The sequence below is a fragment of the Erythrolamprus reginae genome, chromosome 3 (genome assembly GCF_031021105.1).
Source record: "Erythrolamprus reginae isolate rEryReg1 chromosome 3, rEryReg1.hap1, whole genome shotgun sequence".
NCBI classification, from domain to species: Eukaryota; Metazoa; Chordata; class Lepidosauria; order Squamata; family Dipsadidae; genus Erythrolamprus; species Erythrolamprus reginae.
The window spans coordinates 196204171-196225860 of record NC_091952.1 but is presented as its reverse complement, the minus strand read 5'-3'; the positions used below and the strand labels follow the sequence as shown (position 1 = coordinate 196225860).

At 42.5% G+C, this 21690-nt stretch overlaps 2 protein-coding genes across 2 annotated transcripts in view; one reads left to right on the top strand and one right to left on the bottom strand.

Annotated features, from left to right (window-relative positions):
• The first annotated feature begins 5658 nt into the window (after positions 1-5658).
• On the top strand, positions 5659-14344 carry TUBB6 (tubulin beta 6 class V). Its single transcript, XM_070747507.1, has 4 exons — positions 5659-6003; positions 6931-7039; positions 11744-11854; positions 12287-14344. Exons 1-4 carry the CDS (start codon positions 5947-5949, stop codon positions 13348-13350), a joined length of 1341 nt encoding a protein of 446 aa, XP_070603608.1. The 5' UTR covers positions 5659-5946; the 3' UTR covers positions 13351-14344.
• A 1578-nt stretch (positions 14345-15922) lies between these two features.
• AFG3L2 (AFG3 like matrix AAA peptidase subunit 2) overlaps positions 15923-21690 on the bottom strand; it is a 32717-nt gene continuing 26949 nt past the window's right edge. The window contains exons 16-17 of the mRNA XM_070747506.1: positions 17588-17782; positions 15923-16914 (exon numbers count right to left, since the gene is read on the bottom strand). Coding sequence (XP_070603607.1) covers positions 16675-16914; positions 17588-17782 — 435 coding nt within the window. The 3' untranslated portion in view covers positions 15923-16674. The remainder of the gene's footprint in view (positions 16915-17587; positions 17783-21690) is intronic.

Sequence of the window (21690 nt, the reverse complement as noted above, 5' to 3'; positions counted from 1 at the left end):
ACTGTAGAATGGAGCCCTGATATATGGCCTCAAGCTAATTTACTATAGCTAATCTGGAAAATAATAATAAAAATGACTGTTGTCCATAAGATCTATTTTTCTGTATGAACAGAATCCTGTAGCATGCCACCTCTACTCTTCTGCTGAACTAAGTAGGTTGCCTGTCTTTCTGAGAATGAGACCATGGCCCAATTAAAACCTTTAGCCTCAGTTTCAGTTTTCCAGGAACTGCTATTTTTTATGGCAAATATTTATACAGTTATTTTAAAGATGGTGTATAATTGAAGGTTAATTCTGCATTCTGACTTTTCTGGGATAATTGATTCCTGTTAATGATGGAAAGGTTTCAAGTATCTGTTGGAATCTTAATTATCATGTAAATCACATCTCCCCATTTAGCTGCTTCAAGTATTTTTTTTTAATTTCTAATTATTTTCTAATCTAATCTGTTAATTATTTACTAATGATCTAATATTCTTCATCTTATATGCTTAATGCATATTGTAGTGTTGTCCTTTAATATAGGTATCATTTTGCCAATCATTTTGCATAACTATTGAATATATTTCTGTATGCACTAATCCTGCTACAGTTCTCCAAATATTATATTACTAAAGGAAAGTAGGACATAAGAACTCATACAAAATATTATTTTGAGAAGGATAACCTATTAATTTCAGATATTCTATATTTGTTTAAAAGATTTGGTCTTGAGCATATGTAGGAATAAACGAGCGATTAATGGGGAGTTTACAGAAATGATTCCATGGCCTTGAGAAAGAGGGAAGTATGAGAAAGAAGCTAAAAATATCCGACATTGATTTTGTTTAATATACATGAGACAGAGAAAAACTTGGACAGCTTTTCAAGATTCACATCATTCTTCAAGATAACCAAAGTCAAGAAGCAAGCACAAAGGGAATTTCAGGAATGGAATAATAAAATCTTAAAGAACTTCAACAATAGAGATAAGTCAAAATAACTAAAAAAAATCAGTAACTATAAATCAATTTGCCTTCACCAATTCAATGTAGCTACAATTGAAAACCTACTGGCATGGATACATGGCACAGGATCATAGGATAACTGTATTAAAAGATACCAGTGGTTAATTGAAAACCAGGCAGTTTTTAAGTTGTTGCTATTTTCACAAAAGGTCCCTTATAGTTTAGTGTCTGAATATTTAAAGGATTGCCTTTCGTATTACAAAACTGTCCATTTGTTGAGATTTGCAGGGAAGTCCTTTTGAAAATCATCCCTACGTGAAAGTATACTTAATGTCATATCTGAAAGAGAGGGGCTTCTCCTACTGTCCTTCTAAGTTACCTGCGACACCATGTTGCCATCATGTGATATTTCACATCATTTTGTCCCTTTGCGGAGCTGGGACGGGCGTGGCCTGTGTGTGACGCATCCGGCCCGTGGGCCGTCAGTTTGACACCGCTGTTAAATCTAAGTTATGGAATGCCGTTCCCCATGAATTAAATTTGGCTCCTTCTCCCTCTTTGTTTAGGACATTTGTATGGTCATTTCTCTTTTACCAGATTTGTCATTATTAGATTATTTTAATGTTTTACTTTATAATTCATTTTAATCAGTTTTTAAAATTATATTACGTTTCTGTTTTAACTTTTGTTAACCACCTTGATTTAAAATATAGAGCAGTGCTTCTCAACCATGGGGTCAGGAGGACCCCTTTGGGGTCAAATGACCATTTCACAGGGGTCGCCTTAGACCATGGGAAAAGACAAATTTCCAATGGTGTTAGCAACTAAAACTTCTATTCTGGCATCTTGGAACATATTTTTACAATCCAACCAATCAGGCATTTACAGGGGGATGTCCCTCTGACCTCTTGCCAATCAGCTTAAAGATCTGTTGGGAGAATTGGTGCTAAACTTATAGTTGGGAGTCACCACAAGATGAGGAACTGTATTAAGGGGTTGCGGCATTAGAAAGGTTGAGAACCACTGATATAGAGCATAGTCTTATAAAACCTAGTCAGTTGCCATCTGAATTGCATCTACCGATCCACCTATGTGCCTTACAACGATCTAAACATTTAGTAGACCAATTTGGTTCATAATAATTGCTGGGTGTAGCTGAACATAAGGGAAACCATAACTAATAGTAGATCGGATCAGAGGTGGGCTCCTCACGGTTCAGATCGGTTCTATAGAACTGGTAGTAACAGGGCCTGAGTTGTTGGAATCAGCAGCCACCCAGGTCTGTCATGACTCCAAGCCGTTTCTCTCAATGGCGGCACAGGCAGTGCCATCTTGCTTTTGCATCTGCGCATGCGCAGAAGCTTTTTAAAAAGTACTCCGTATGCGCAGAGGGTCATTTCCAGGAAGTGATGTACACGTGCAAAATGTCTACTTCCTTTGCAATGCGAACCAATGAAGAAGGAAAGAATTCATTCCTGGATCAGATGTTCAGAGTCTACCATCTTCAGGATGAGCTGGAAGAAAATCATCTGGAACTCAGCTACTGCAAGTCAATGGCTAAATTCATACATTGCACTAAACCAGTGCTTCTCAAATAGTAGGGTGGGCCCCCCTGGGGGAGAGGCGTGGAGCGATGCCAGGAGTCGCATGTGACCCCTGGGAATATGCGTGGTCCTTCTCAATTGATTCCCCTAACTGAAAACAGTCTCCACTGAGTTCAGTGGGACTTACTCCCAGGTAAGTGGGTAGTGCAGCCTTCCCCAGCTAATACTCTTCGGAGAGGGGCGGCATACAAATCTAATAAATAATAATAATAATAATAATAATAAGTAAAATAATAAATATTAACACTAAAATTCCATTGGGGAGAGTTGAGGGTGCATGAAATGTTTACATCTTCCTAGGGGGGGCATTATGGAGAGGGGCGGCCTACAAATCTAATTAATAATAATAATAATAATAATAATAATAATAATAATAATTGTGAAGCACTACACTAAGCCACATTTTATTTAATCTTGTAGAAGGAGTCCCAGGGGATAGTGTGACATGGGATGATAAGCCACAAAGCATGTTATAAATCACAATGACAAGCTTAACCAACATGCTAAGACAGAACCCAAAGAACTACTCTTCAGCAAAGTTCACGCATTAATTAACTTGTGTAGTTTCTTTTGTTTTCACTTTGCAATTCATCAATCTCACGAATATTAAATTAGATGGATTAATTGGTTGACTCAAGATGGCACAAGCCTGCCACCAGCATGAATTCCCGGCAAATAGTTGGACCAGTTCTATCAAATGCCAGAAAACAACGGAAAATAACCAATGCCGATGCTGGATTTAAAAATGTGTAAATCTCCCATCAGAAAGGTTCTATTTCTGTACAGAGATGTAGCCTTAAATCCAGATACAAAATTATAAATCTATGAACAGCAAGAGATATGTACTGTATAGCAAACAACTTCACGTAAGCAAATTCTTCACCTTTTCTTCAGTATCAAAATGAATGGTATATTTCATTCTGTTTAATTTTGTAGAAGAACAAGCGGCATAAAGAATTCATTTATTTTTAAGGACATGGTAATGTTTTGGCAAAACATGTCCTTGGCATAGTGAGTACAATTGTGCATTTCCTTTTTTTTTCAAAGTTCTTAATTCTATGGTGCACTTGTCATATAATGCAATCCCAAATTCTGGGCACAGTGTTTAAAAAATGGACTTTGACACAGATTTTTTAATTTGTGGGTGGGCTGTAAAGGGTGCGATAAAGAAAGGCTGCCCTGACCTCTTTGCATTCTCCGCATTCATATGCATTGAAATCATGGGGTGAGTACAATTGTATTACAGCACCCAGTTTTCATGTGTGCATTAACAATTAGTTTCATCTTTGAAACAGATTTTTTTGAATAAATAAGATGCAAGAATGTAACAATTCATCCTTTGGGACCTTTTAACAGGCTCTTTTAGTTTGCTGTCCAAAGACACAGCTTTTGTCTTTTTGTCAAAATGGAGTAGTCTTGTCAAGAGATGCTGATTAGGGTGTGATTGCCACTTGCTTTTAAATGGCCACATAATTGGAACTGTAAGGAATTATATTGCCCTACTGCAGACATTTGAACAGTCAAAAATCTAAAGAGCAAGTGACAGACACACTTAAAAATTACGGTATGTCTCAACAGTTTGAGTTTGAAAATATGACAAAACTGTTGCTGGAATTATGGGACCTGATATCCTATGTCAGAGATCTTCAAACTTGGCAACTTTAAGACTGGACTTCAACTCCCAGACTCCCACAAGTCTTAAAGTTGCCAAGTTTGAGGACCTGTATCATACCAAGTTTTCTTAAGTTACATAAGATATCACAACAAAGGAAAATGATCATGAGAAATAATTTTATTATTAATAATTTATGCCTGACTGAAAGCCAAGTGGAAAAATAATAAAGCAATATGTGGACTCAGTCTCTTTCTTTGATTATAAATATATACTTCAAAATAGTCTCTTTCTTTGATTTTAAATATATACTTCAAAATAAAGTCCCTCAATTCAATTTTGACTTTTTTCATCAGACAACAGTAAAATTTAAGTGTGCTTGGTTGATCTAAAAAAGAAAAAAGCTTAACAGAGATTCAAATTATACATATGCTTAAAAGATATAGTTATTCTCAGTGTCCTCCTTTGTGGCCACTTTGCCATCCTCTGAATATATAATAGTCCGTTTTCAAAAGGCAGAGCAATTGTCTCAACATATTTCATTTGGTAACAAATTCCTGTTGCAATTTCCTTGGCTCCTGCTTATTTATCTCACAATGAAAGGATATATTCCTTTCAAAATTAATATTTGTTTGGTCATCAAAGCTTTTGATTCCATCTTCCAGTTAAAACAATGGTGGTAGATTGTAAACAGTAGATTTTTTCCTCAATAAAAGTTGATAAGCATACTCTGTATTGGAACATATTTTTACAATCCGACCAATCAGGTGTTTACAGTGTGCGTGTCCCTCTGACATTCTTGCCAATCACCTTAAAGCTCTGTTGGGAGAATTGGTGCTAGATTTATGGTTGGGGGTCACTACAACATGAGGAACTGTATTGAGGGGTCATGGCATTAGAAAGGTTGAGAACCACTGTCTAGACTCTGTTGCGGTTGAGGAAGGGCTGGGCAAGCGCCAGGGATTCTGAATGTGTAGAAACGTCTGAGACTGTATTCTCTTCGCTGATGATGTAAAACTGTTCAACACCACCAATAACACTGCTACCCTCCAAAAAGACCTTGACTTTGTGTCAGAATGGTCAGACATCTGGCAACTGCAAATCTCAACCAATAAATGCTCTGTCCTACACATTGGCGAAAAGAATCAGAACACCAAATACAAGCTGAATAGACAAGACCTTGCAGAAAACCCTCACTCTGCAAAAGACCCTGGAATACTCATATCAAATGACTTAAGTGTCAAAGCCCATTGCAACAATATCGCCAAAAAGGCTTCAAGACCAGGGGTAGGCAAAGTTGGCTCTTCTATGGCTTATGGACTTCAGTTACCAAGATTGGGAAACACTGCCTTAGACTATCTACTGTTAACCTCTCCCGATTCCTAAGAGGTCAGTAAGGGGCGTGCATGAGCGCACCAGCGTGCCTTCCGTCCCTGCCCTAATGTTTCCCTCTTCTTAGTCCCCTCCTAGTACGAAAGGGCTCATTCCCGAGAGAGGGAGGGACGATTCACACGCCCACAGGCGCCTCCGGAGCAGAGGCTGATCAGGGGCAGCACCAGTTGCCGCCGCCGCACGCTGCTCCTTCCCTCCCTCCCTCCTTCTGTGAAGTTTGCCGAGTGGGCAAAGCCGGGCGCCTGAATCACCACCGGGGAGAGCCAATAAAAACCCTCAGTTTGAGGCAGCCAGCTTCGCATTCATCCGCCGAGGGGCTTGAAATACGGCAGGCAGGAGGGCGGGGTGGGGAAGCAGCGGAGGGCGAACGGCCGAAAAACCACTCACAGCCATGAGGGAGATCGTGCACATCCAGGCGGGTCAGTGCGGGAACCAAATTGGAACCAAGGTAGGAGAGAGAGAGCGCGCGCGTGTGTGTGAGGGAGAGAAATTACCTCGCGTGATGAGGCCGAGCGATTCATTCGGAGGGAACCGATAGTGAGGGGTGGGCGGCGTCCAGCGCCTTCCCGTCTCTCTCTCCCTTTCACCTGCACGCGGTGCCTTCAAGCCTGGGCGAGAAGAAAACCGTCCCCTTGTCTTTCTTCGGGTTTAATACAATTTTTTTTTAAATGGGGGGGCGGGGGTAGAGAAGTTACGACTAGGAGAGGACAAGATCCTTTAAAACTCGCCGGCGCCTCTTGGGCGCAGAGAGTGCTGGAAATAACCCCCCCCCCCCAAAGGGAACTAACTGGAGAAGCTTCTTTCGTGTTTGACCATACAAGGCTTCGGGGGAAAAAAATGAAACCGGAATTGTTGAGGGGGTGGAGCGGGGAAGGGCGTGAGAGAGAAAGGAGGCTCGAGCGATTAAAAAAAAAGCGGGGAGAAAGGCTGAAGGTTCCACAATAGGGAGCGGGCTGAGGATATGTCAATCATTAAGTGTGGTTTACCTCACGATTCTTGACAAATGCATCTTTTCTTTCATGTACACTGAGAGCTTTAAGCACCCAAGACAAATTCTTTGTGTGTCCAATCACACTTGGCCAATAAATAATTCTATTATACACACACACACTATATATATATTTTGCAATCCTCGGTTCCTCTTTCCACATACACCCCACGCCCCACGTTTTTTCCTCCCCTGCTGGGTGGTTTTTGTTGAGGGAGGGGCCGGTCGGAGCCTCCCCTCAAAGCACGCCTGGCATGCGGCAGCTGCTGGATCCGGACGCATGCCTTCGGCCTCGGCCGCCGTGGGTGGGTGGGTGGGAAAACGGCGCCGCCCTAAAAAAAAAAAAAACTAAACACCCGTCCTTGTCCTTTTCTGCTCCTCGTCAAGTTTTGGGAAGTGATCAGCGACGAGCACGGGATCGACCCGGCCGGAGGCTACGTGGGTGACTCAGCTTTGCAGCTGGAGAGGATCAGCGTCTACTACAATGAATCAGCCTGTAAGTTGCACGGGAATTTTCTGCCCCTCCCCGCCGTCTCTTTTAGGGGAGGAGAAAAATGGGAAGGGGCGCGACCAGGTTGCTCAAGGCGTTTTCTTTAGGGGGGGGGAAATACTCCCCCCCCCAGCTGGCACACAAAGAGAGCACACTCCCTTAAAATTTTTGTTAATATTGATTGTTTCCTCATTGCTTATTTGACCCCTATGACAATCATTAAGTGTTGTACCACATGATTTTTGACAAATGTATCTTTTTCTTTTACGTACACTGAGAGCATATGCACCAAGACAAATCCCTTGTGTGTCCAATCACACCAGCCAATAAAGAATTCTATTCTATTCTGTTCTATTCCCCCACCCCCGCCTTAAGCCTGCCCATTCCCAGAATTCCCAAGAAGGATGGGAAATTCTGGAAATGTCGTCGGAAATACACCTTCCGTGTTTTAGAAACTGCTTTGGGGACTTCAGCATACTTATTAACAAGCTGGCTTTAAAAAAAAAAAATCAAGCAAAGAAATCTATCTTATTGGTACTATCTACAATAGTATCTATCTATTTATTTATCTATCTCTCTATCTCTCTATCATCATCACCATCTATTATTTATTTATTTATTTATTTGGTTAGTTAGTTAGTTAGTTAGTTAGTTAGTTAGTTAGTTAGTTAGTTAGTTAGTTAGTTAGTTATTGTACTTCTATAGGCCATGCAACTCCTTACAAACTCTGGGCGATGTACAACATAAAAACAATAAGCATAATATAAAACCCAATTTTAAAAATACAGGCCAGGTGGTATCAAATTATCCTCGGCCCCAGGCCTGCAGCAAAGCCAGGACCTAAGGGCCTTCTGGAAAGCTAGTAAGGTGCAGACCTCCGGGATGGGCAACTGGTTCCAGACAGCCGCAGCCGCCACAGATTGGTGGTCCCACCAATCAACACTGTTTGAAGAGACATGTAGAAGGCCAACCCTGTGAGCTCTTAATGGTCACTGGGAGCTATGTGGCATGAGGTGGTCCCAAAGATAATCTGGCCCTAAGCCATGTAGGGCTTTAAAGGTGATAACCAACACCTATACTATCCAACAGTAATAGGAAGCAGCATTGAAGAGTGGCACCATATGAGTAAACTGTGAGTTTAGTTTATACCGCTTCAGAATGGAAAGTCAGACGTTGCATATTGTTTATAATTAATTGGGAAATTGTACTTTTTGTCATTTAATTTAATTTAATTTAATTTATTAGACTTGTATGCCGCCCCTCTCCGCAGACTCGGGGCGGCTCACAACAAAATAGTGACAGTGTAGCAAATCTAATATTAAAAACATTCTAAAACCAACATTGAAACCATTCAACACAATCATACCATGCTGTATAAGCTGTACAGTGGTCCCTCGACTTGCGCGTTCTCGATTAGCGCGAAACGCTGCAACGCGGTTTTTCAAAAAATATTATTTAAAAAATAAAATATTAAAATATTATTTAAAAAAATTTTTTTTAAAAAAAACAATTTTTTTTTTAATTCTGTTCCCTGAATGGAGACCGCCGGCCGCTCAATCGGGCCGGCAGGGAACAGAATGGAGCCTTCCGCGGCGGGGCTGGTAAGGGGGGGAGCCGAGGGGGGAGCCGAGCCCAGCCCCGTGGCATTCGCTTTCCTCCCTGCCCCGGAAGCTCTCCGAGGTTGCGAAGGAGCCCACAATCAGTCTCGGCTGCGGGTGGGAGGAAGGCGAATCCCCCGTGGGCTCCGTTACATTTTCCGCTGCCAGCCAGGCCATGCTGGCGGCAGCGGAACAATCGCTGGGTGGAAGGCGTGCTCGGCTCTGCCGCTCCAGCCGCTTTCGGCCGAGCCTCCCCGGCCAAGCAGCCAGGGAAGTCGAGCCAGGCGTGGCGGCGGCCTGCGCCGATGTTCCCCGCTGCGACGGAAGGCAGTCGCTTGGCTAGGGAGGCTCGGCCGAAAGCGGCTGGAGCGGCAGAGCCGAGCACGCCTTCCACCCAGGGAGTCCTGCCCTTTCATTCCCGCCGACCACAGGGGCGAGGGGTGGGGATGAAGGGGCAGGACTTCCCGGGCGGAAGGCGTGCTCGGCTCTGCCGCTCCAGCCGCTTTCGGCCGAGCCTCCCTAGCCAAGCGACTGCCTTCCGTCGCAGCGGGGAACATCGGCGCAGGCCGCCGCCACGCCTGGCTCGACTTCCCTGGCTGCTCGGCCGAAAGGGGCTGGAGCGGCAGAGCCGAGCATGCCTTCCGCCCGGGAAGTCCTGCCCCTTCATCCCCACCCCTCGCCCCTGTGGCCGGCTCATCCAGGGGGGCGTGTGTGGACTGGCAAGCGGCAAGCGGGAAGACCAAGGGAAGGTTCCTTCAGCCGCCCAACACCTGATCCGCTCCGCAGCGCGGCAGCAGCGAGGAGCCGAAGATGGGGTTTCCCCTTTGCCTTTACCCCATCTTCGGCTCCTCGCTGCTTCCGCGCTGCGGAGCAGATCAGCTGTTGGGCGGCTGAAGGAACCTCCCCTTGGTCTTCCCCGCCGCCCACACGCAAACTCCACCATCTGCGCATGTGCGGCCATGAAAAAAATGGCGCACATGCGCAGATGGTGGTTTTACTTCCGCATCCAATATAACGCGGAAATCGGTTAGCGCGGGAGGTCTTGGAACGTAACCCCCGCGCTAACCGAGAGATCACTGTATAAGCCTGGGGGGTATCTCAGTTCCCCCATGCCTGGTGACATAAGTGGGTCTTTAGTAACTTACAAAAGGCAAGGAGGGTGAGGCGGTGCTAATCTCTGGGGGGAGTTGTTTCCAGAGGGCCGGGGCCGCCACAGAGAAGGCTTTTCCCCTGGGGCCCGCCCGATGACATTGTTTAGTCGATGGGACCCGGAAAAGGCCAACTCTGTGGGACATTATCAGGCGCTGTTGCCCATGTGTTTTAGGCCTTTTCATTCATAAGTGTAAAATGCATGTACAAATGATGTAAGAAATACATGCTGTTTCCTGCAGGAACAAGGCACCTGAGAGCGGAGACAGAAATGAAACAGACAAGTACATTACAATTTTAATAATATGTGCTTTATTTGGCTCTCAATAAGATAGCTCAAACTAATGCCTGTCAGATTTCACCCTAATTCTCAATGTAAAAACCACAGCATCTACCACTTGTGATGCTCCTTTATGTTGTTGAGTCCTTTACATTGTTGAGTCATTCTTTTAAGAATGTTCCTCATTTGTAGTGAAAAATTTGTCAATCCTTGAATTTCGTTACATATGGCCCTGAGAAGACATTCTTTGCGGTCACATCTTTGGACAAATGGCTGCTGACACTGCTGCCTCAAATTTTTTTCCTGCCACCTTTGGTCACTTCTCAACTGTTGCTGAATGCAACTGTTGCGTGCAAGCCTGATGGAGAAGAAGCAGAAGCAGCACGCATTGGCTGGAAGAGGCTTGTTGCCAGGAGTCATCTGTCTTTGCCTTCAATGGGGAAATTACTTAATGAGTTCTCAGGAACAGGAAATTGCAGTTCCTCTTCCACTGAGCAAGAGACATTTGTGAGTGTGGGTGTTGCATATTTACGAGTGCAATATGTGTAGCTGACTTCTGACATACCATCTTTTGCAGTCGGGAGTTACCATTCCCGCTGCTCCTGGTGTACTGTGTGCGCAGCTCCTGCATGCGCAGGAAGCAAAATCTCGCGAGGGGATGTGCGTGAGATTTCGGTGATTTCTTTTTGCTTCCGCGCACGCGCAGAAGCAAAAACGTCCACCAAAATCTCTCTTACATGCAGCTCAATTTTTGCTAATGGTACGAGGACGTCAATATCTTTTGCCTCCTACAGCATTGATGGGGTTGATGTAGAATAGTTGCCCAAAAGCTCTTTCTTGATTAGAGCAAAATCATGAGCCTGAAGTTTGCAAAACCTCAGCAACTACCGGTGATTTACTAACATCAAGCCCTAATGTTTTGTGCTATTGTCCCAATCCGAAAGCATGAAATCCTGCCATTCTTTACAAAGCTTAATGTCCTGGATTAATTTCAGATGAGGTAGTAGTCCATTCTCCTCTCCCCTCCACAGGGCTCCTGACATTTCTGGCTGAATGAAACCTCCCCTTTTATTGAAGCTCACAAGGTCCATTTGCTTATCCTTGCTTTAGCTCAGGGATCCCCATCTGTTTGGATCTCGGGGACCACCAAGGTCATAATTTTAAATCCCACAGACTAATTCAGAATTTTAAATCCCACAAACCACTAATGATTTAAAAAAAAAAAAGATAAATACATTTGTAAAATAATGATCAGAGAACTTCTACTTTATTAATATGAAATGCGCCTATTTAACAGAACAATATTATACATGCTTATTTAATTGTAACAAAAGGTTACAATTGTCTTTAAAGGTTATTTAATTGTAACAAAATTATTAAAGGTAGTGTCATTATTACAAAATAATTGAAGCTTATTTGACTTTGGCTTTCTGATGTTGGAAAAGTCAGTCCCATATTCCAGATCTAACCCTAACCCTAACCCCTTCCCCCTCCTCTCCCCTCCCCAAAAGCCTTGGTTAATATTAAATAAAGCACAATAAGACATCTTTCCAAAGAACAGTAAGAAATTGATCCCTCTTTTTGAGCTCAAGTAAGAATTAGGTGGTGTAACAAATATTCAGAAATTCATGTGACAAGATGGTTCATTAGTTTTAATTTTAATGTACATATCATTTCTTTTAGCCCAAACATATGTACCCAGAGCAATTTTGGTGGACTTGGAACCTGGAACCATGGATAGTGTTCGATCTGGGCCTTTTGGACAACTCTTTCGGCCTGATAATTTTATCTTTGGTAAGCTGACGATATTCTGTTACAAAAAGAAAACTTCTCAAGGACAATGCTTTAAATACATGCAGTAGACAACAATCATGTATCCTTTTGTTTCACATTAACTCCAAATGTAACAAAATTCATACAGCTAGCCAATGCATTTTTCTATAGCGTTGATGGATTAATTTTGAATTTTTAAGAAAAGGTTTTTAAAAATGAGAACTGGAACAGCTATCCATCTCGGCACTAATGGGTATGAATTGAATTACTGTGTTATAGTTGTCAGTATACCACAAGAATGTTTTGGCTATTATTTGACAGCTAGAGTTCCCAATATATGGTAACACTTGAAAATGTTTAAATTTATATACAATTTAGAATGGTGAAGATTCATCATTGCAGATATTTTGCGTCCATAATGTTGTAAACCTGACCTTTTCCCTATAATTTCAGGACAAACAGGTGCTGGAAATAACTGGGCCAAAGGACATTACACGGAAGGAGCAGAACTTGTAGATTCAGTGCTCGATATTGTGAGAAAAGAATGTGAACACTGTGATTGTTTGCAAGGATTTCAGCTCACTCATTCTCTTGGAGGAGGAACAGGTTCTGGGATGGGAACCCTTCTCATCAGCAAAATTCGAGAGGAGTATCCTGATAGGATAATGAATACATTTAGTGTCATGCCATCCCCCAAAGTGTCTGACACTGTGGTAGAGCCATATAATGCTACCCTCTCAGTCCATCAGCTGGTTGAAAACACAGATGAAACCTACTGTATTGATAATGAAGCGCTGTATGATATTTGCTTCCGTACTCTGAAGCTTACCACTCCAACATATGGAGATCTCAACCATTTGGTGTCTTGTACAATGAGTGGGGTGACAACATCGCTGCGCTTTCCTGGCCAACTCAACGCAGATTTACGCAAGTTGGCAGTAAATATGGTTCCATTCCCACGCTTACACTTCTTTATGCCTGGATTTGCTCCTTTGACTGCCCGAGGCAGTCAGCAGTACAGAGCACTTACAGTCCCAGAGCTCACTCAGCAAATGTTTGATGCCAAAAATATGATGGCAGCCTGTGATCCGAGACATGGACGATATCTGACAGTGGCTACAGTCTTCCGAGGTCCCATGTCCATGAAAGAGGTTGATGAACAGATGCTGGCCATTCAGAACAAGAACAGTAGCTACTTTGTAGAATGGATCCCAAATAATGTCAAGGTGGCCGTTTGTGATATAGCACCCCGTGGCCTCAAGATGGCCTCTACCTTTATCGGAAACAGCACGGCCATTCAAGAGCTCTTCAAAAGAATTTCAGAGCAGTTCTCCGCCATGTTTAGGAGAAAGGCTTTTCTTCACTGGTTTACCGGTGAAGGTATGGATGAGATGGAATTTACAGAAGCAGAAAGCAACATGAATGATCTCGTTTCTGAGTACCAACAGTACCAAGAAGCAACAGCAAACGATGGCGAGGAAGCGTTTGAAGATGATGAGGAAGACGTTAATGAATAAAGTTAATACAATTCTCAAGTCTGAAGTGTTTGCTTTAGTGCCAACCATTTGCATGATATTAAGAATACCTTAGCGCTTAATTTTCAAAGGATTGATTAGGCATTTTTTCTAGAATGGATCATGGAATGTTTTGCATCAATGGTAAAGGTAAAGTTTTCCCCAATTTATTTATTTGCTCAATGGGGCTGTGAGAGCTAGACTTTAACACACACATACATGGGCCAAATTCTACGAAATGAGCATTATCCCTCCCATATTCACTTGGTTGGATGAAGCTGCAAAATTGAGTCTTGGCCATTGAAAAGTAGTATCATAATTGTAATTTATAAATTACAGGGCTACACAAGCTATATAAAGGCCTTATGAGTGCACTTCATTTGACTTGGTGTTAGTGCACATAAATGAAAATTATACTGAAATAAACAATTGTATCTAGCTCCTTGAAAGAAATGAGATTTTCTTTTAAGAAAGAATATCCCCCCCCTCCATACACACACCCAACTGAAACAATTTACACCACGATCCTGTGCAGTTACTTGAAAGTAAATATTTCTTACTCTGAATGGGATTTATATCCAAGAATGTGTCTCAGAATTGCAGTGTTACTATGTCATAAGAACATAAGAAGAGCCATGCTGCATGAGGCCAAAACCCATCGAGTCCAGCATTCTGTGTCACACAGTGGCCCACCAATTGTCCATGGGGATCTTGAGCAGAAAGAGAAGGCAAGACCCTCCCTTTCCCTTGACCCCCAACAAATGGTACTCAACCAACAGAGGCGGCACATGGACATCCGTTTCAATGACCACCGATACACTTGGCATCCATAAATCTGTCTAATCCTGCCTTGAAGCTATCAAGGCTGACAGCTGTCACGATGACTTCTGGAAGTGAATTCCATAAACCAACGATCAACCAACCAATATCTTTGTTCTTTTGTACCATGTATTAACTTGTTTGGAACAAATTCCATTAATTAAAAATAAATTTAAAATATAGTTGTCTGCATATTCCATATTTACAAATTAGTGCTTCAACATTGTGAGCCACCCCGAATCTTCGGAGAGGGGCGGCATACAAATCTAATAAATTGTTATTATTAATTATTATTATTATTGGTATTTGGGAATGTTTAAAAAAGTAACCTCCAGGGAAATGGATAATTCTTTTGGAAGCTGACACCTTAAATTTCATGATAGAAAGGAGGCGTATTCTGAAGCTACAGATCTTCATGTATTCTAGCTAATTTCCAGAATTCTTTCAAATGTTACTAATTTTCCACTTTACATATGATAGAAAGCATTAAAAACATTCCATGTGGTTTCATTACACAATGTAATTTTGTTACATTGAAATGTAAATTAATTCTTATGTCCTTTTTCTGGTTCCAGCAACTTTGCCTTTAGCCCCACCTACCTCTTTTGTAGTGCTAGCAAGCACGGCACCAGTCATTCTCTTGGGTAATCCTCATCACGTGGATGGGCCAGACAGGTTGTCTGAATAGATGTCAGCACATTCCATAAGAATTCCAGTCTACCACATTAGATTTTTCCTAAATGCCTATGCCTGTCCTATGCTGACTTCGAAGGTTTTGGATTAGGTAGTATGACATTTAACCAGCATCAAGTGAAACAAAGCACCTTGCAGCTGAATTCCCACTCCAGGCTGCAAAGATGTATCTCCCAAGTGTATGCAGATAAAGCAGCTACTACAGGAACCTAAAGATTCATAGGATGAAGTCTTGGCTCTCTCAGATCCTTCATTAGCTATCTCACCTTTTTGATCCTTGATGCTTATGCTAGCTCTCATCACAATCCAGATGACACGTCATTAACGGTTGAATTTTTAATATCTTCTTTGAAGTTTTCACAACATGAAACTTTTTTTTAGTGCAGTCACAAAGTGGATGGGTTATTTCCCACAATCTTGCTACCCTTGTTTTGTCACTGGATATTCATGACGTATTGTGAAGCTACAGATTTTGTCCCAATGTTCTTCCTTTGATACTTGCTTCTACTATTTGTTGCATTTTAGTTTGATGTGGGAACACTTCTCTATTATTCTCTTTTTACTGACCTCGACTTTTGTAGCAATAGTAGTCATGCCTTCTTTCTGCTTACTACCAGGTAATTTAGGAGTAAGATAAAGGATCTTTGGTAGTAGAGAACTCACCTTTTTTTCATTGTCAGCTGTTCAGTTTGCATTCTGTTCTAATTAATCTATAACAGAAACTCCAATTTCTTAGTCTTACATAATTTTTGCTAATGAGTGGTCCATCCACCCTTTCTTGCTTGTATGGTGATCTATCTCTGGTTCTGAACAAGAAGAACAGTATCATGTACATATGTATATGAGCTCATGATGATCTTAATATCTAGATAATAGTATGGAGCAGATTACGGTACTTGGATATTATTTTTCATGAGAATTTACTACGGTCGATGGTACATGCTGAATTCTGATTTTTCTCATCCCAGAGCCACACTTTATCAGCATGTCTATGGGACCACTAGTCAGAAATCTAACAACTGGTTGTATGGCCTCCTTACTGACCCAAGGATCCAAGAGAATCTGCCTGTTTGCACAGTCCAGTGTGCTGATTTTATTTGCTGTTTCTAAACTGTATTTACAAAATACATTCGTATGCTCAATATTTTACAATCTCATGTAGAAAAAAAATCCACACTTTATTAAAATCGCAGTAATATAATTTAGATTTTACACTTCATTGCAGCCACAGACCCATATCTCTAATGAATAAGCTTTGGCAGGTTCCCAGTTTGATCACTGATACCTGCAGGGTCTTTCCATTGGACAACAAGGTAAAGAAATAAATTTAAATTGGTGGTTGAAAACTATGTGCTTTAACAAAGCAAACATATTTAAGCAATGTGGGGTCCCAGGAAATAACTATGATCAAAATCAACAATTTCAGGATATTAACAACTCACATTTGGTAGAGGTGATAAAAAAAAATTTTTTTTCTGGTCTTCTGGGAAGTTGTACATTCTAGGGCAGTTTAAATATATCCGGTTACACAATTGTGATACAGATCTGAAAAGCTGCAACTCTAGAAGAGATTCAATGTAGACCCATTAGTTCTACGAACTCTACTTTTTAAATCAGGAATTCTGGGAAACAACTTCCTGTGGGTTCCCTCTGTAGAGGGGAAAACCCACCCTTCTGGTTCGTTAACCATGACAGTCTTCTTCCATAAAGCAGAGGATACTTGGACACCAGATTTTTGAAGTGTTTCCCCTTTACTTTTCAGTGTGCAACATAATACTGTGTCACTTTTATGTACAGCACCATCATACTGCAACACTAAAACGGCACATGTCCTCTGATTTGCCTGGCCGTTCCCTCATCTATTGCCTCTTCTTTCTCCTCGCGTTCTTTGTTCCAGTCTTTAAGGCCTTCTGGAAGTGAGGTATCTTCATCTAGGCTGCCCGTGCCTTCCACAAATTCTTCATAGGTAGATTTTTCAGCAAAAGGACGGGGCCCAAGCATTTCAACCATATCACTCTTATCCAAAACCTCTTTCTCTAAAAGCCTTAAAGCCACCTGAAATAATAAGCACACAAGTATTACAAGGAAGTTCAGCCTCTAATTTTTCACCCCACAATCTTAATATAGTGCTTATAAAGATCAAAGAAATTCTAGATTTTTAAAACCATTAACCTCTGCTGAACGAGTTCTTAGCAGGTTACAGTACTACTTATTAACGGTCTTCCAGGTAAGAATATGCAGGATGAACTCTCCATCCCTCTATCCCTGTATTTCAAGCTTTCCAAAAATGAAATGCATACCTTTTGTTCTGTTATGACTAAAACACCATCACTTATACTAATGAGATATCCAGAAATAACATTTCTGCTGCTGTCAAAGCTTTTGGTCAGGGATTATAGCTATTATTTTTGTACAATTGTACTTTTGAACAAATAATATGATATATTCAGTGGATACTGATTTATTTGATACACAGAGCTTAGTAAAACTCCACAACCTTAATTTCATATTGGAGGTAAGCAATTTTCATTTGTTTCTGTTCTTATACATACTCTCTTAAATTATAATTCTTGGTAACCAGGTAACACTTGAAAGAAAAAAGGGGTTGGAAGAAATGATTGCCCCCATTTCTTTGATCAACTAGAAGGAATCCTTATGTTCTCAAAAAATCAGGTCTTTTAACCTACTCGTAGCAGGTAAGAATCATAAGTAGGACAAGAATGCATACCTTTTCTACCTCAGCCTTCTTATTAGTAAGTAGTGATAGTGTCCTTTCGTAAGCTTCATTAATAAGTTTACGCACTTCATCATCTATCAATCTTGCAGTTGCTTCACTGTAGGGTTTTTCTAACACCATGTCTCCTTGCCGGGGAAGATCGAATGAAATTTGGCCAACTTTTTCATTCATTCCAAATTGAACAATCTGCGGATTGAACAGCAGAGTAGTTAAGCGATTTCTACAACACTTAATCAAGAATCTGATATTAGTTAGTGGGTAGTTGTTTTCCGCGATAACATCTTTGCTGGCAAACTGATCAAAATTAACTGCTGGTATGTTAATATGAAGTTGGCTCCTGAACAAGAACAGATTAAAAATCCCAGTGAGAACCTCTGCCAGGGAATCACTGGCCACTAGCCAGGTTCCGAATTTTAAAAATCTCTCAGGAAGAAGGATTGCCCATTTGCACTCTGGAAAAGCTACTCCTCATGAGGCCACAGGAATTGAATTTCTTGATCTGTGATCCATTGAGAATTGAGCAGCTTAGGAGCAAAGGGATTTAAAGTACAGCAAGTGCCAAATTAATGTTCATTTATTCAGCAAAAGCCTGACTTTCTTAGTCATATTAATCATCGAAATCGTATACCCTAAAAGAGACATTCCAAGTGGCAGTAAAGATCAAAGACTCCTTCGATCAAGATGAACATCGGATAATCAAGCAGAACAATATCCCAATCAAGGAACTACCAACTCAATCATGCAATAAACAACAATTTCAACAAGGAAAAAAACACCTCCGCCAAGTCTATTTATTTATTTATTCTGGTTTTTTTTAATGCTGCCTTCTCCTTAGACTCAGGGCGGCTTACAACATGTTAGCAATAGCACTTTTTAACAGAGCCAGCATATTGCCCCCACAATCTGGTTCCTCATTTTACCCACCTCAACCTTGAGCTGGTGATGAGATTTGAACCGCTGACCTGCAGATCTAGCAGTCAGCTTTAGTGGCCTGCAGTACTGCATTCTATCCACTGCACCACTTTGGCTTATTATAATACAAGCAAATAGCAAGCCTTACCTTCTTCTAGCACTGAAGATATTACCTAGTTGGGTAATAAAATGTCTGAAAGCAAACAAGCTCAGAAAAGACTAAGGATACCACAATTCAACCTTGAGCTACATATAGTTTCTTCTAGAGGACAGGTTGCCTGGATGTCATGAGGGCCAACAGTTAAGTGCTATAAGTAAGTCTTGCACTTTTACAGCCCCTCCTCACAAATGCTTCTTTCCTAGGCTATTCAATGCTTCACCCCTTTCATGTTTCTTCTGCTGTAGTAACTGCAAACTCCCAATAATTGATGGATTGGGATACGGCCTTTCAAAACAGTTCTTGGCCCTTTGTTGAGTTATTGCATCTCCCTGGCTTCAGAGAGGGGGGGGGGGGAAAGACCACCATTTGCCATTCACAGGAAAAAAACAAAACAAAAAACAGGCTTCCAGGGCTGATGTTTATTATTCCCAATTTGAATTGATATATGTGTTCTGACTAGGCTTGGCACACTTAAGGAAGTAAAGTTCATGCAACCGGGTTCATATAAAATTGATGTAATAAAAATAGCAGTACATATTTACAAATGGAACAAGCTTATTCAAGAGCTGAGCAACGGTCCATGTCTCAATTAGTTGTCCGGGCTAAATTCCAGCAATTCATTAAAGTCTCAGCTAAGGAGTTATTAACATTCTGAACTTACATCATTCTGGCAGAAGTTCCGGAAAGACAGGATGGGTCTTTGATGCAGCATTTAATAAACAAACTGAATTTTTCTACAACATGAACGGAGCTCAATGGCAAGGCAGAATAGACTGTCCCTTTATATAGTGAAAAGGCGTGACCAAGTGTTCCCTAGAGCTACTAACGCCAAGACCCTTTCTTCTCAGACACTCTTGTCTGGACATAGTTCTTCTCACCCTTGCATCTAATAAGGGCTCATCCTCGTCCTCAAATTCCCCATTGTCCTCTAACTCAGCGTTTCCCAACCGGTGTGCCGCGGCACACTAGTGTGCCGCGAGACACCGTCAGGTGTGCCGCGGCAAGAGGCGGTGGAGGAGAGTGGGCGGATCGGGCGGGCAATGGAGCAGGGCGGAGAAGCCAGGGGCGCGTTTGGCCGGAGGCACCTACTGCCGCACCTCCCTGCCCCTGCCTCCCCACGGTGCCTCCGGCCAAATGCGCCCCTGGCTTCTCCGCCCTGCCCCATTGCCCGCCCGATCCGCCCACTCTCCTCCGCCGCCGCCTCCTGCCTTGGGGCGAGCAATCCGGGAGTCCGGGACTGTGTGGCTTTGCGCCATGAAGAGAAAACGGCCGACTTTTCCCTACTGCCGTTTTCTCTTCATGGCGCAAAGCCACACAGTCCCGGACTCCCGGATCGCTCGCTTCTCCGGTCAGCAAAGCCATCTGCCCAGGAAAGCGCCGCGCTGGCCGGAGAAGCGAGCGATCCGGGAGTCCGGGACTGTGTGGCTTTGCGCCATGAAGAGAAAACGGCCGACTTTTCCCTGCTGCCGTTTTCTCTTCATGGCGCAAAGCCACACAGTCCCGGACTCCCGGATCGCTCGCTTCTCCGGTCAGCAAAGCTATCTGCCCAGGAAAGCGCCGCGCTGGCCGGAGAAGCGAGCGATCCGGGAGTCCGGGACTGTGTGGCTTTCGGCCGGGCTAACGGGAGGCGGCACGAGGCCGGGCGCTGGGGACGTCTGGGAGGGCGAGGAGGCTGATGGCTGCTGCGCACTCCACTCTCTCTCCGGCTCTCTCTCGCTCTTTCTTTTTCTCTCTGTTGCTGGCGTGGTGAACGAGAGAGAAAGAGAGAGAGAAAAAGGAGGGGAGAGAGAATGAGAGAAAGAAAGCAAGAGAAAGAGAGGGAAAGAAAGCAAGAGAGAGAGAGAAAGAAAGGGGGGAAGGAGGGAGAGGGAAAGACATAGAGGGAGGGAAGGAGGGAGAGAGAAAGAGAGCAAAAAAGAGAGGAAGAAAGAAAGAGGGATGGAGAGAAAGAAGGGAAGGAAGGAAGAGAGAGAAAGAGGGAGGGAGAAATAGAGTGAAATGGAGGAAGAGATTTTTTTTTGTCCAAACTTTTCTTTAGCCCCCCCGCCCCCCCCCCCCTTCAGTGTTCCCCAGAATTTTGAAAACATGAATAATGTGCCGCGGCTCAAAAAAGGTTGGGAAACACTGCTCTAACTCACTCAATACCATCTGGGGTTGCTACAGTCTCTAGTTGGTCCTCAATCTCTAACTCTCTAACGAGTCTTCGGAGAGGGGCGGCATACAAATCTAATAAATTGAATAGAATTGAACTCTCCTGCACGCTCATTCTCATACTCAGGTGACAAGAATATTGGCGTAGGATACCCATACACATCCTTCTCCTGATCCTCGAAATCCAAGGCCAGCTGAGCCGGACGTGGACCAGTCACAACAATATGCAGTTAGCTTTAATGGCCCATCAAGTGACTAGGGCTCCTTGTTCTAATTACAGCTCCTCAGCTTTGGCACAAAAAACATCCTGTGCCTGCTGCATTGTCCCACCTATTGTTCCTTTTATTCCTCTCTTCTTTTTTTATTTTCAGCCTAAGGAAAAACTCTGAGGGAAAATAGCCCTTCTTTTTCTGTCAAAGGCATAGTTAGGCCTGAGGACAGGTCTCATCCTTCACTAGATGAAACAAAACCTAAGCCATATATAAGTAATCCTTGATGTTATGGTTCTTATGTCAGATGGTTGTAAAGCCAATCCAATTTTATGACTTTTAAGGAAACACCGTGGTCGTAAAATGAACACCATGGTTGCCAAGCCATTCAGTGTTTCGCTATGGGCATGGTTTTTAGAAAAACTATCATAACAGACAGACACCTGATTTATGTGGCTGCAAATAGCCACAGATGCAGCTGGGTTGCCAAGCACACAAAATTCCATAACGTGACTATGGAGAAAGTTCACAGTTGAAACTTTGGATCCGAGCCATAAGTCCTCTTTTTTTGGGTCTGTTGTAATTTCAAATAGTTGCTAACCAACCAGCTGTAAATTGAGGATTACTTGTGTAAAGTTATGAGTGTTGCATAAAATGTGGAT